Raw genomic sequence first — 13,451 nt, 5'->3', positions numbered from 1 at the left:
AAGCAATGCTGTTCAAAACAGTTTTATTTAGCTATACAACATAGTGCAAATGGATTGGAAAGGTTCCACAGGTGCAGAGAAAGAAAGTTTTTATAAGGGCATGTGGGTAAATGTCATACTTTTACCTAAACATTGTTTTTAGATGAGTCAAATAGATAGACGGTATGAAGCGAGGCAAAGAAAAGAGAAAGAGTTTATAATACGTTGACCGGTTACACCAATATTCTTTACGCTGTGCGATGCATAAATAATTAATAGCCTAAGTTTAAAACTCCACGAATCAGAAATATGACCCCAGTTGATTTTTGAGTATATCTGCTAGTAACAATGCTAGAACAAACACATTTGGTGACGACTTTTCTTTGAATTTTAATTCCACACCAGAAGCGCAAATGTTTTCGTTATAGCAATTGTACACAAGAAATAGTTTAGATTTCTCATTTTATATGTATGCCTTCCTATAATTACAACACAATCAAATAAAAACTACATATAGAAAGCTTATAACCTTTAAAGAAGTATATTCTAGTTTTTATTTCATTCATCCGAAATCCAATACAAATACATACTATAAAAGCAGTCATCCATTGTACTAATAACTATCTCCAGATTGGCACTACTACTGGTCTTTGTTCAATAGGCTTTGGCTTCATTCACAAAAGGCATAACGTCAAAATTGACTACTATCAACCCCCATCCCGTAACTTCTCGTAATGATTTCTGTATGAAAGAGTTCTAAAATTTGTATAGGCTATAACGTATCTTCCTGAATACCGTACCAACAAAAGCGTTATGTTGTAACGATTAATTTTACTACCCTATATTTGCTCACATGTCCGTTCAAAAATATACAACATGAGCTTTCGGCAAACTTGTGCTGCCACCTATCGGATACTAGGGTAACGCTGACGGTGTAATTTCGCGAAGATGTATTGAGCTCCACTCATATAAGTTGTTCACTCCTTCTACTCTACCAAACGACGGCAACCGATGTTATGTTCATCCGATGGGGCTCTAGCAATATGGTTTGCACTGAGTAATCGAATGTATTATCTAAATTTTAAGTGGGGGTCTTTTGTACCTACCTGGAAATCACCCGAGTAGGTTTTCATTAATCCAAACAATGATTGGAAATTCTATACATACCTATAGGGGTACAATAGAATCCTGTATCGGATTATTGCGCCATTTGGACAGAGTGTTTAGTTCAATGCAGACATACTTTAACGTGCAATTTGAAAGCTAAGCGAAGCCTAGAAGCGAATTTGGTAAATTGTTATCAACCAGTTCGCAGTATTTAATTCTAATACTATTTAGATAGTATTGAAAACCTAGTAAGTGCTGATAATTAGTTGCGAAGAAATGATGGTGGTGGCTGGCCCAAATTCTACTTCCGGTCTTTTAATATACTTTTTTTTTTTTCCTGTTCGGGTGTTCCACTGCGACCAGTTATTAGATCTATTGTAGCGTTACCCGTATCCTTAGTGTTTAAGTGCATGTCGAATTACTCCATTACTATTGATAAGCAATGCAGTATCGGTTTCGATACAGTTGTTGTTTTGTTTTCTCAAGTGCACCATGACAAGGTCCCGCTATTTAGACCCTTCACAGAGAGCAATCCCATTGAAGGCGCCCCTTATCAATAGGAAATCAATCCTGTCTTGAGAAAACAGAACAGTAATACTGTTTTTGGCCATGCATCGGAGCCCTAGCCACATCCTTGTCTTGCTTCTAGAATATCACCAGTAAAGCTACAAACCCGGGATTTAGCTCTGTCTACAAGACCATTTCAAGCAAGAGAATTTGTTCAGTAATAAGAACTTCCGTGTGTTCCTCTCACTACCATTGTTCACCAGTTCAAGAAGAGTTAGTACGTATTTAAACCCCTAACTCGATTTTTCCAGCAGTCAGTTCAGCCTAGGGACGGGTACCGAGGTTTTTAACTAATTGCTTGAAAAGTTGTTTCCGCTGCATACAGTTTAGCCTCAAACGAGAGGAATTCGAGTCTTTCCACTGTCTGCAAGGTAACATTAATTATGTTTTATTTCTGAGACTGCTGTTGGTAGCGGGGACTAAATACGATGAATCCTTAATTACCACAACTCATTGCCCTAGCTAGAAAATGGATCAAGCTAGGGCTCTGTTTGGTAGATCTTACACCGCAACACACTACGTCAAAGTGATCTACCGTGTTACGGGAAAATATACTTAGTATAGTAATAGTCAAGCATTCGTTCTACATATTACTAATATGGGGGTAAGCGTGGTCAATTGTTATAGAATTTAAAAAGAAAACGAATGCTAAGACCAAGTGCCACCGGATGACTCCAAACGGGCCAGTATCCAGTTTTCCGCGAGCGGTAATGGCCGCCAGCTTGCCTGCGGGTTAGTCTCTGATTTGACATTTCTGGAGGTCAACTGCACCCACCATTCGAGCATTTTGATCAATGTGATATATAAGAAGGCTTGAATTCACTGAATCAGCACCTTCTTATATGCAACATTGGTCAAAATGCTCGGAGCGGTGGGTGCAGTTGACCTCCAGAAACGTCAAATCAGAGACTGACCCGCAGGCAAGCTGGCGGCCATTACCGCTCGCGGAAAACTGGATAATGTGGGGTAGTCAGGGTTTAACTAAATTAGCTAATAGTATAACTTATTTTGCCACGCACCAATTTCAGTATAATTTGTTTCTACGAATCAAATTCCTAGAAGTTAGGTTTTCAGCATTACTTAGCGCAAGAGAGGGTTTAAACCACCGACGAACCGACGTGTCACTTCATAGAAAATAATTCAAATTTGCTGCCCACGACGCCATGATGAAAAATCATCGAACACTACCGCCACCCCCATAATGGCTCGCGAAGTTTTCATAGCTCAGCCAGCAACCTACGTGTATTAACATTGCAGCGGAGTTGTGTCTTAGCTCATTTGACAGGAGCGATCGCCCGCAAAAGCGAATGACCGTTAAAAAGTGTGAGACAATCAGAGAGCGCCAGTGACACGTCGGTTCGTCGGTGTTTAAACTCTGCGTTAAACTGCATTTTATTCGCCGATTCGGGGCGTTATGGGCGAGTGATCAGCACTCATGGAACACATTGTTTAACGCGAATGTCAGCCGGGTTCGATCAAAAGTGTAATTAGTTTAATTATTTTTATTTTTTAGGCATCAAACGTTAGGAGCATGTTTTCAGCGTCGCACAGCCCAGGAGAGGGTGTAAGCTCACAACGGTATAGTGTAGGCCGTCCTCGATTGGGGTCCTGTGGGTCGCATGTAGTGGCTGTGCTCGGGGCAGTTATGTGTTGAAAGCGGTTTCGGGGCAATTAGGATTGAGTTCTAATATAAACAGATGTAGGATTGAACAAAGTTAAAACCTTCAGAGTTCATATTGTGGAGACTATTGACAGTCAAAGCGTTGAGGATAAGCTTTTAGTTAGGAACTGAATTAATTTATCCGATTTGGAATCCTAGATGGAATACAGTCGCCTCACCACATCTCGATATTGAAGGGACCACCGAGATAGGGAGAGATCGAGGTATGGAAGGAAAATTGAAATGTGTACTAAACCCAAAAAAGCTCGTTGCTACGAAAAACAACAACAAAACAAATGTTATTTCCTATTTTTGATGGGTTTGTTATTGTCCAAAGATGGTCTAGTGACCTACATATTTAAATAAATCGACATAGGGAGAGTGAATCCTGAACAAAGTATTATCAGAACACATCGAGATAGAGAGATATCGAGATAGGGAGGTTATCGAGATGTAGAAAGTTAAAATGTATGTAGATTGAAGGGACTGAGGAAACCATCGACATAGGGACAGATATCGAGATATAGAACATCGAGATGTAGAGAGTCGACTGTAGTAGGTGTTCCGGCTTGATTCGTTGGGTTGAGCAAAACTGACCTTCGAGTTAGTTGGCGTATCCGAATATGCAGATCCTTGCCGTATCCTTTCTTTCCCGTCCACTTCAATTCCTTCCAATTCACCAATCCACTAATCCTTCCTTTTAATACACTAATCCACCATACATCACCCACATATCCTTTTTAACAGTCCTTTCTTCCTTCAGTTATGCAAACTAGATACGATTTACATTAGCAGAACAAACTTATATGCATACACTTTATTGAGAACAGCGAATTTGGTGGTAGATATAATTGCACTTTATATTACTTTAAGTTTTATGATAACGCGCGCGCGTGGTTGGTACGACCTTTATTGAGGGCTATCGAGTGGCTACTGACTGGCCGGTAGGTTTATAATTTTGTTCTCCTGTCTATTGCTAGGTATATATATAATCGTGATTCGGTCAACTTCGTGTTATCACTATGTGTTATCAATGTATGTGCAGTACAACGTTTAGGGGTGTCTATTTTGTTTTAGTGTTGTGTATAACAGTTTTGTATGGATTAAGTGTTTAAAGTTTAGAAGATAAATTTAGTTTTTTAAGCTTCATATATCAGGGAGAAACATACCGGCCCCTTTGAACTAGTTTCAACGCCTATTTCACAAAGCTATCAATGTTACCTATTATAAATACACATGAACTTACAGCTAACATATAATTGTGCTTATAAACTATTTGAGGATCCCTCTTCGATGACGGTCTCTGATGGTAGTGGACATATTCTGCAAACGGGCCGCTTGTATACTCCACTAGCAGTCTTGACGGTCACTACACGAACGACTCCTTCTGCGCTGGGATGGACATCAGTGATTCTTGCTAAAGGCCAACACAACGGTGGCATGTTGTCTTCACGTAATACTACTAAAGTGCCGATGCGTATTGGGCTGGGTTGTATATATTTGCTGGACGTTTGTAGCTCGGTCAAATAATCTCTGCTCCAACGATCCCAATATTTTTGGAACATTTGCTGCTGTTGTTGATGGTGGTCTAAGCGGTTGGCTGGGGTAGTGATTAGATTGCGCTCGGGTATAGCATTCATCGGTGTGCCAATTAAGAAATGCGCTGGTGTGAGCGCGTTTAGATCTGTTGGATCATCAGAAAGTGGGGCTAATGGTCTCGAGTTTAGTGCTGCGGCTATTTGGACAAGTAGCGTGGAGAAATCTTCATAATTAAGCTGACGGGTTCCAATTTCCTTCTTAAGAGCGGTTTTCACAGAACGGACGGCTGCCTCCCAAAGACCCCCGAAATTCGGTGCTCTAGGGGGTATAAATTTCCACGTGATGCCTTGCAGGGACAGTTCGTTGCCGATACGTTCTTGACTGGACTTATCATTCAGGGTATGATACAAATCGTGCAATTCGTTCTTGGCACCGGCGAAATTTTTGGCGTTATCTGAATGAATTTCAGTTGGAATGCCATGGTGTCCTGAGAATCGACGAAGGGCTGAAAGAAAGCCGGCTGTGGACAAATCGCTCACGATCTCCAAATGTATGGCTTTGGTTGAAAAGCATATGAACACCGAAATGTATGATTTAGGCGCTGCTGCACGACGGTGCGGTGGTTTCAAATAAAATGGACCGCAATAGTCCACTCCTGTAATGGAGAAAGGCCTGCTTGGACGGACTCGCGTGCCCGGAAGCTGGCCTGTTGGTTGTTGTACCGGTGTGGGGTTTATGCGGAAGCAGCGGTAGCACTTTCGTAGAACGCAGTCGACTACGCGTTTTCCATGAATAGGCCAGAATTCTTGCCTCATTGTGGAGAGTGTTAACTGGCGTCCTCCATGAATTGTTTGCCGATGATAATAGTCGACGAGCAACTTTGTTAAGGGATGCATGCTTGGAAGAACTGCAGGATGCTTCATGCTATATTCCTGATTTGCATGACGTAAACGTCCTCCAACTCTAATCACCCTGGCTTTGTCGAGAAAAGGTGAGAGACGCCTAAGTGAAGACTTGCGATTGACATTCCGATGTTTCTCCAAATGTTCAAGCTCGATTTCAAAACTCTCAGCTTGGGCTAGTTTGACCAAGGCTAATTTAGCAGCAGAAATCTCTTCTACAGTCAAACACGGAGAGCGATTTCTTTGATCAGGAGCACGGCAATTGCGACCAAATCGAATGCAGTAAGCGACAATACGTAGAAGTGCCTCCAATTTTGACCGGATCGTGAAGATTTCGTTGAGTTCCGTTGACGTAGTTGTAATGTGTGTTACTAACTTTCTAGTCTCCATATCGACATCCGTGCAACTGATCTCCAGAGTTTGAGATGGCCAGGAATCCTCTGGGTTTCGTAGCCAAGATGGTCCATTTTTCCACAACAGGTTCTGAAGAAAATCGTTGACGGTCAATCCTCGGGATACCAAGTCAGCAGGGTTTTCCTTTCCAGCTATGTGTCGCCAACGATGACCTTGTGTTATAGTTTGAATGGTCGAGACTCGATTGGCAACAAAGGTCTTCCAAGTATTTGGAGGAGCTTGAAGCCAGTGAAGCACAATTGTTGAGTCAGACCAAAATGTGGAGCGAACTTGGCCCAGGTCGATTGCCTTAATGACCTTAGAGTATAGAGTAGCTGCCTCCTTAGCAGCACACAACTCCAAACGTGGTAGAGTAAGCCTTTTTAATGGAGCTACACGGGATTTCGAAGACAGCATTTCGATATGTATATTTCCAGTGGCATCCATTGTACGAACGTACAAACAGGCTCCATAAGCTGATTCTGATGCATCTGCAAAACAGTGGATCTGAACATCGTTCCAATAAGATATGAAGGCAAACCGCTGAACTCGTAGTTTCGACAAATTGTTTAATTCGTTGTAGAAAGCCGTCCACCTTTTCTCTAATTCCATTGGAACAGGAGAATCCCAACTAGTTTGCAATAAAGCAAGCTGCTGCATAATTATCTTCGCATAAACGACTATTGGCGATATTAATCCTAGAGGATCAAATAGCTTCGCAATGCACGAAAGAATTCGTCTCCTTGTCCACGCTACGCTGTCGACTGCAACCTCCATGTTGAATCTCAATTGATCAGATCTTGGCTCCCATGTTATTCCTAATGTTTTCACCTCCTCATCTGGATTCAAATCGAATGTAATCGACAGATGCGTTCCTAGCTGATCTGCAGGGACGTCCTTCAGTACCTCCGGACAATTCGAGCACCATTTCCTCAGTACAAAACCGCCTTTGGACATCAATTTCGTCAAATCTTCCCGCAATTGAGTTGCATTGGCAACACTGGATGCCCCGCCGATGTAGTCGTCTACATAAAAATCATGGATCAAAGCCGCACTAGCAACAGGAAATTCAGCCCCCTCGTCTACTGCTAACTGATGCAACGCTCGAATGGAAAGAAATGATGATGGTGTTAATCCGTAGGTGACTGTAAGCAATTCGTATTCGCAAATAGGTTCATCGGCCGAAAATCTCCAAAGGATTCGTTGAAGGCTTGTATCATCCTGATGTACGCGAACTTGCCTGTACATTTTTTCCACGTCTCCTACCAATGCGATTTCATGCTTACGGAAACGCAGTAGAAGACTCAAAAGCTCGTCCTGGATTATCGGTCCTTTCAATAAAGCATCGTTCAAAGAGTATCCGCTGTTTGTGCGCGCTGATCCGTCGAACACAACGCGCACTTTGGTCGTGCTGCTTGATGCCTTCAACACCGCATGGTGAGGCAGGTATAGCACCTTCTGCGCTCCAGAACTTGCATTCTCCCTCAGTGTGTCTTCATTTGTTACCTTCTTCATGTGCCCAAGGTTAGCATACTCCTGCATGAAGGCATGATATTGAATTTTCATTTCCGCATCTCGTTCCAATCGTTTTTCCATTTTCAGAAATCGCTCCAACGCCATTTTCCTCGATTCCCCAATCATTCGGTTGAAATTGACGTGCTTTGGTAAACGAACAACGTATCTACCGTCCTCCAAACGGCTATGAGTTTCCAAGAAATGTGTCTCGCAATCTTGTTCCTGTTTGGACCACAAGGGTTGATCTTCCGTACTCTCCACTTTCCAAAATCTTTCCAGTGCGATTTCTAAATTATCCGGCGATGTTGCTAGACAACAGTTGATCGGTTGATTACCTCGTGCTGAATACCTTCCTGAAACTACCCAACCAAAGACTGTCTGTACCAAATTGGGAAGTCCTGGACCCAGAGAGACTCGCTTCATTTCACGTTCATAGAAAAATTGATAAAAATGTTCCGCACCGATCAATAGATCGATCCGACTTGCATCGTTGAAATTTGGATCAGCCAAGGGTAAATGCTCTGGAATCTTCCATTGTGATGTTGATACAGTTGCAGCAGGCAGATTAGAAGTGACCCGTTGTAGTATTAAGAAATCCACACCCACCGAAAATTCTGCCACTCTAGAACTGATGATGGTGCTAACTGCATGTTTCGCCCTTGTTTCAGACTCATCAATTCCGTAAACTGGAACATTCACTGAACGTCGCTTCAGCTTCAAAATTTGACACATTCGCTCGCTCATTAAATTCGCTTGTGACCCATTGTCGAGTAAGGCCCTAGCTAATTGCTTGTTTCCGCTTTGATCCCGAATCACCAGTACTACAGTTGACAAGAAGACAGTAGAAGTTGCTCCTGATCTTCCTACATTATACGTCCCAACTGGCTCATCTTGCGCCACCTCGCAATTCTCCGATGGTTGTTCGTTAATTACGACGTTTGTTGTTGTTCCTTGATGCTCGGTTGTCCTAGTAGATGTCCCAGCCATCCCAATGATCCCAGCATTACTGTTACCTGGAGGAAATCCAGGGTGAATCAGCGAATGATGTTTCCTTCCACATGTGCGACAGTTGAAAGTAGACTTGCATTCCCGCACCCAATGTCCAGTCCGAAAACAATTGCTACATAAACGTTTGTTATTCACCAACTCCAATTTCTCTTTAAGACCCAGCATAATGAACTTCGCACAACGAGCCATGTAGTGATTTTCCCCGCAGCATGGGCAAGCCACCGATGAAGACATCCGTTCTCGTTCATTTCCTGTAGCAGCATGAACCATCTGTTTGAAGACCTTTCCTGTCGATTTTTGAGTTGATCTGTTTGGCTCTAATGCATTCGACGATACAGCTTCCAATACACGCGTTCTTTTCTCCAGAAATTTCACCAAATCCGTAAAACTTGGTTCTTCCAGCGACGCAGCATGATCCTCCCACAGTTGCAGCGATTGGCCATTCAGCTTCGAACACATCCAGTGCACGATCATCGCTCCCCAGGTGTCTGTCTTCTCTCCTAGCTGTTTGAGAATTTTCAAGCGTTGCTCAAACTCGTCCACCAAACCGTGAATTGCAGTCGATGATTCCTTTTCAATTTTTGGGTACTCCATTAGGGCTTGCAAATGTCGTTTCTTCAGGAGATATTCGTTGGAGTAACGTTTTGTGATTGTTTCCCACGCTATCACATAGTTTCCGCTGGTGATCGTCAACGATTCGATCAATTTCGCCGCTTCACCTTTGAGCGCCGACTTCAAATAATGAAGTTTTGAATACGTAGGTCCGTAGACTCGTGAATTAGAGATTCGTAAGTCGATTTGAAGGTCAGCCAACCTCGATAATCACCGTCAAAATCTGGCAATGAGATTTGAGGTAATCGAACTCCTGAATGAAAACCACCTGCGATGTTCCGCGTCGTATCCAGCGGAGGTGGAGTTGCTACAGGCGGAGTGATTTTCATCAATAGCGCTGCTCGTAGCTCGTAGTACTGATTCTCAAACTTTGTTGAAGCTTTGTTGATCTCCTCCTCGTTCTGCTCATCTTCGTCCATGTCAGCAATTTCTTCCTGAAGTTGTTCAAACGCAGCCATTTTCTCGTCCAATTTGTCCAGCCGACTCTGAACCTGCCCACTCTGATTTTCATGATTATACTTTTCAAGAAATTGTTCATGCCTTTTGAGTGATACAAACATGCGCTCCCGTTTCTTAATTTTCTCCTTCATCAAACGTTCAGTCATGTTGATAACCAGCTCAGGAACCCGGATCTCCGAAACACCAAGAAAGAGAAAAACCACAAGGATCCAGGAAGTACCGCTAACCAAAGTGGGATGATTTGGACAGCCACTCACCTGAGGCCTGTCCAAATTAGGCCTTGTATATTATAATGTTGCAGCTTCCGGTCCCAGAATAATACCGCACACGAACTAATTCAGCTTTTCGAACTCAGCAGCACCCAGAAATAAATAAGATCATACGGAACCAAGAAGTACCGCCAACCAACGATTGTTCTATTGGACAGGAACTCACCTGAGGCCTGTCCAAGTTAGACCTTGTATTTAATAACAAAGCAGTTTCTCGTCTTATCCATTTAAGCCTCGCTTGCTGTGCTAGTTTAGTCCTCAAAAAAATCCGAACCACAGAGAAATAAATAACCAAACGGAACCAGGAAGTACCTCCAACCAAAAGTGAGTCAATTGGACAGGTACTCACCTAAGGCCTGTCCAAAATAGACCTTGTATATAAAATAACTGCTTCTGGTACCCCTGTTTAGCTCCATAGTGCGGTGGATGGTAATCCTTAAGCCCTCGATTAGCGATATAAGATCCTCAGCAGGCAGCGAAAAAGTAATAAATACATAAGCGCACCAGTCACCAATATGATTTGTTTGGAAGGCCACTCACCTGTGGCCTACCGAGTATAGGCCTTGTATTTTTAAGTTTGCTCCTTCTTGTTCCACACCACACAATTAAGAGCCACCAGCGAGTAGTGGCAACAGCACCCACTTCGAGATTATCCTGATTGTGAAAGCCGTAGATCGTTTTCCGATGAATTTCCTCCTAGTATAAACCGTAGTAGCCACCGATCTAATTTAACAGTATCAGCTAATCCTTGCGAAACGCTTACGATATCGATCCAGCAACGTGTATAGAAGGAATAGGAAGAACCACGTAACACCTCAATGGCGAATGTAAAATATTGGACAGACACTCACCTGAGGTCTGTCATCAATAGACCTTGTATTATTTCAAAATTCCGCCAACCGATATCCAAAAACTCCGCACGCTGTATGTCGCATAGAATCCCGTTCACTGTTGTTGATCGATGAATCGTCTAGCCAATAAATCCAACTTACTCGCATATCATATCCTGCCTCGCAGCAACAGCACTAGTCCACTCAATATGCGCGAAAAGAAAACAGAAAGAGCCAAGTAGCACCGACAAATAGAGCAAATCGTTTTGGAATGCCACTCACCTGTGGCCTTATTGGATAGGGCCTTGTATTTCAATTAATTGACACCAGCCAGTGAGTGGGGTATTACTGCTACAAGAGTGATTCTGCGACACTATCGTCTGTTGAGCCTCCAGTGAGTTTGGGTGGCTGATTGCTTGAGTGCAGTACCGACGGGTGAAATATTTCCTCTCCAATGGCGATTTGGCTTGGGTCTCCGAGTGACAGCAAAATGACGAATCCTGATGCACAATACCCGCCAAATTCCGAACAAAGGACTCCTGTGCAATGGCTCCTGGCTCAACCACAGATCCTGGTCACGGCACCATACAATGTTCCGGCTTGATTCGTTGGGTTGAGCAAAACTGACCTTCGAGTTAGTTGGCGTATCCGAATATGCAGATCCTTGCCGTATCCTTTCTTTCCCGTCCACTTCAATTCCTTCCAATTCACCAATCCACTAATCCTTCCTTTTAATACACTAATCCACCATACATCACCCACATATCCTTTTTAACAGTCCTTTCTTCCTTCAGTTATGCAAACTAGATACGATTTACATTAGCAGAACAAACTTATATGCATACACTTTATTGAGAACAGCGAATTTGGTGGTAGATATAATTGCACTTTATATTACTTTAAGTTTTATGATAAAGCGCGCGCGTGGTTGGTACGACCTTTATTGAGGGCTATCGAGTGGCTACTGACTGGCCGGTAGGTTTATAATTTTGTTCTCCTGTCTATTGCTAGGTATATATATAATCGTGATTCGGTCAACTTCGTGTTATCACTATGTGTTATCAATGTATGTGCAGTACAACGTTTAGGGGTGTCTATTTTGTTTTAGTGTTGTGTATAACAGTTTTGTATGGATTAAGTGTTTAAAGTTTAGAAGATAAATTTAGTTTTTTAAGCTTCATATATCAGGGAGAAACAGTAGGTATATATGGACAATAATAGAAACTATATACAGTTATCGTTTTATTAGGTATTGAGGATATGTTTTAGTTAAGTTAAATATCAGATATGCATGTATGATAACCATTAATAAGACAGAATTATTAGAACTGTATTTTTGTCTTTGTAGTAAGATTAATTACTTACTAATGTTTTGCGGGCCGGCGAGTGAAAGCGGCCCAATTCTTTTATCTACCTCTTTCCAGACGATCAATGATGAAGAAAATCTCATAGTTCCGGTATCAGCAGTGCTATTCATATTCATAACAACCACCGTCAATACAGGAAGTCTGTGTTCACAACGTGATTACTTCAAGGACAATCCCAACATCTTCTGTGAATTGCAGATAAGTATTGCGTTTATATTTTAATTGCACTGAGCTCGTTCTAATCTGATCGATGAATGAATGTACTTGTCACATATTTAGATACATCGTGAATAATCAATATCATTAGTAAATTTAAATACTCCCGTAGATTAGAAAAGCAAGTGCATAAATTTATATTTTATGGCAACATATCACAACGAAACGGGACCCTTCGGAGCCTTAAGTAAGATCTCGGTCCGGTTGCATCTAAGGAGATCTTAGTGCAGTGCACACCGGACGTGTTGCCCGGTAGACGTATCGCTCAGCGGTATTTAAATACAACGCAGATAGGCTATGGTCAGAGGGTACGTTGATATTACAAGATTACAAGATAATTAGTTGTGAAGAAATGATTGCTAATGAAAATTACTAGTCCTGTTTTAAAATTTCATAGAAAACACGATAGTACGAAAGAACGTGTTCTTAGCCTAGGACTAGGGATTGGTAGATATTATCCCAATCAGCTTAGGTAAGCTATAATGATTACCCTTTTGTAAAAATCGGCCTAATTATCCCGTTGAATAGGAATCCCTACTTAACTTGGGGTGCCTATGTGTACTCCGCGAAGGGACTGACCACACGTGCTGCCGTATCAAGTCGTTATCAGTCGAGTCACCCAGCAGTCAGTTGGATCGAGCAGTGGTTCCACAATCGAATCAAGCAATTCGTCCTAGTCGTAAGTGACGTGTTGCGTTTTCCAACCGTACGACCCATAGCCAACCCCAAAGCTTCGTTGCCGAAGAGTACTCGCCCACCAACGTTTCGGTCGCCGCCTGAGAGGTTCATTTATACACACACGCGCCGGTCACTCGTGGAAATCTGCTTGACCGGAAGGCACTTTCGGTGCGGTTCACGCGTTCATTGGCGAACCATTTGAACTACGCGCGTCTTGGTCTGCGACTCACTGTTCGACCGTGTGACGGCAAGACGGCTCCAACCGAATTGACTTTCATTCGTACGCCAACGAAATCATCACACCATCTCGACGCGTCGTGGGAGCTCCTCAACAAGAGCCACGTTCAGTA

The 13,451-nt window shown here is 42.6% G+C and overlaps 1 protein-coding gene across 1 annotated transcript; it reads right to left on the bottom strand.

Moving 5' to 3' along the window:
- Positions 1 to 4,578: 4,578 nt before the first annotated feature.
- On the bottom strand, positions 4,579 to 9,887 carry LOC134209253 (uncharacterized). Its single transcript, XM_062685235.1, has 2 exons — positions 9,485 to 9,887; positions 4,579 to 9,440 (listed from the first exon to the last, which is right to left on the bottom strand). Exons 1-2 carry the CDS (start codon positions 9,885 to 9,887, stop codon positions 4,579 to 4,581), a joined length of 5,265 nt encoding a protein of 1,754 aa, XP_062541219.1.
- Positions 9,888 to 13,451: the final 3,564 nt, after the last annotated feature.

The sequence above is a fragment of the Armigeres subalbatus genome, chromosome 2 (assembly GCF_024139115.2).
Source record: "Armigeres subalbatus isolate Guangzhou_Male chromosome 2, GZ_Asu_2, whole genome shotgun sequence".
NCBI classification, from domain to species: domain Eukaryota; kingdom Metazoa; phylum Arthropoda; class Insecta; order Diptera; family Culicidae; genus Armigeres; species Armigeres subalbatus.
This window is presented reverse-complemented; position numbering and strand designations above follow the sequence as displayed.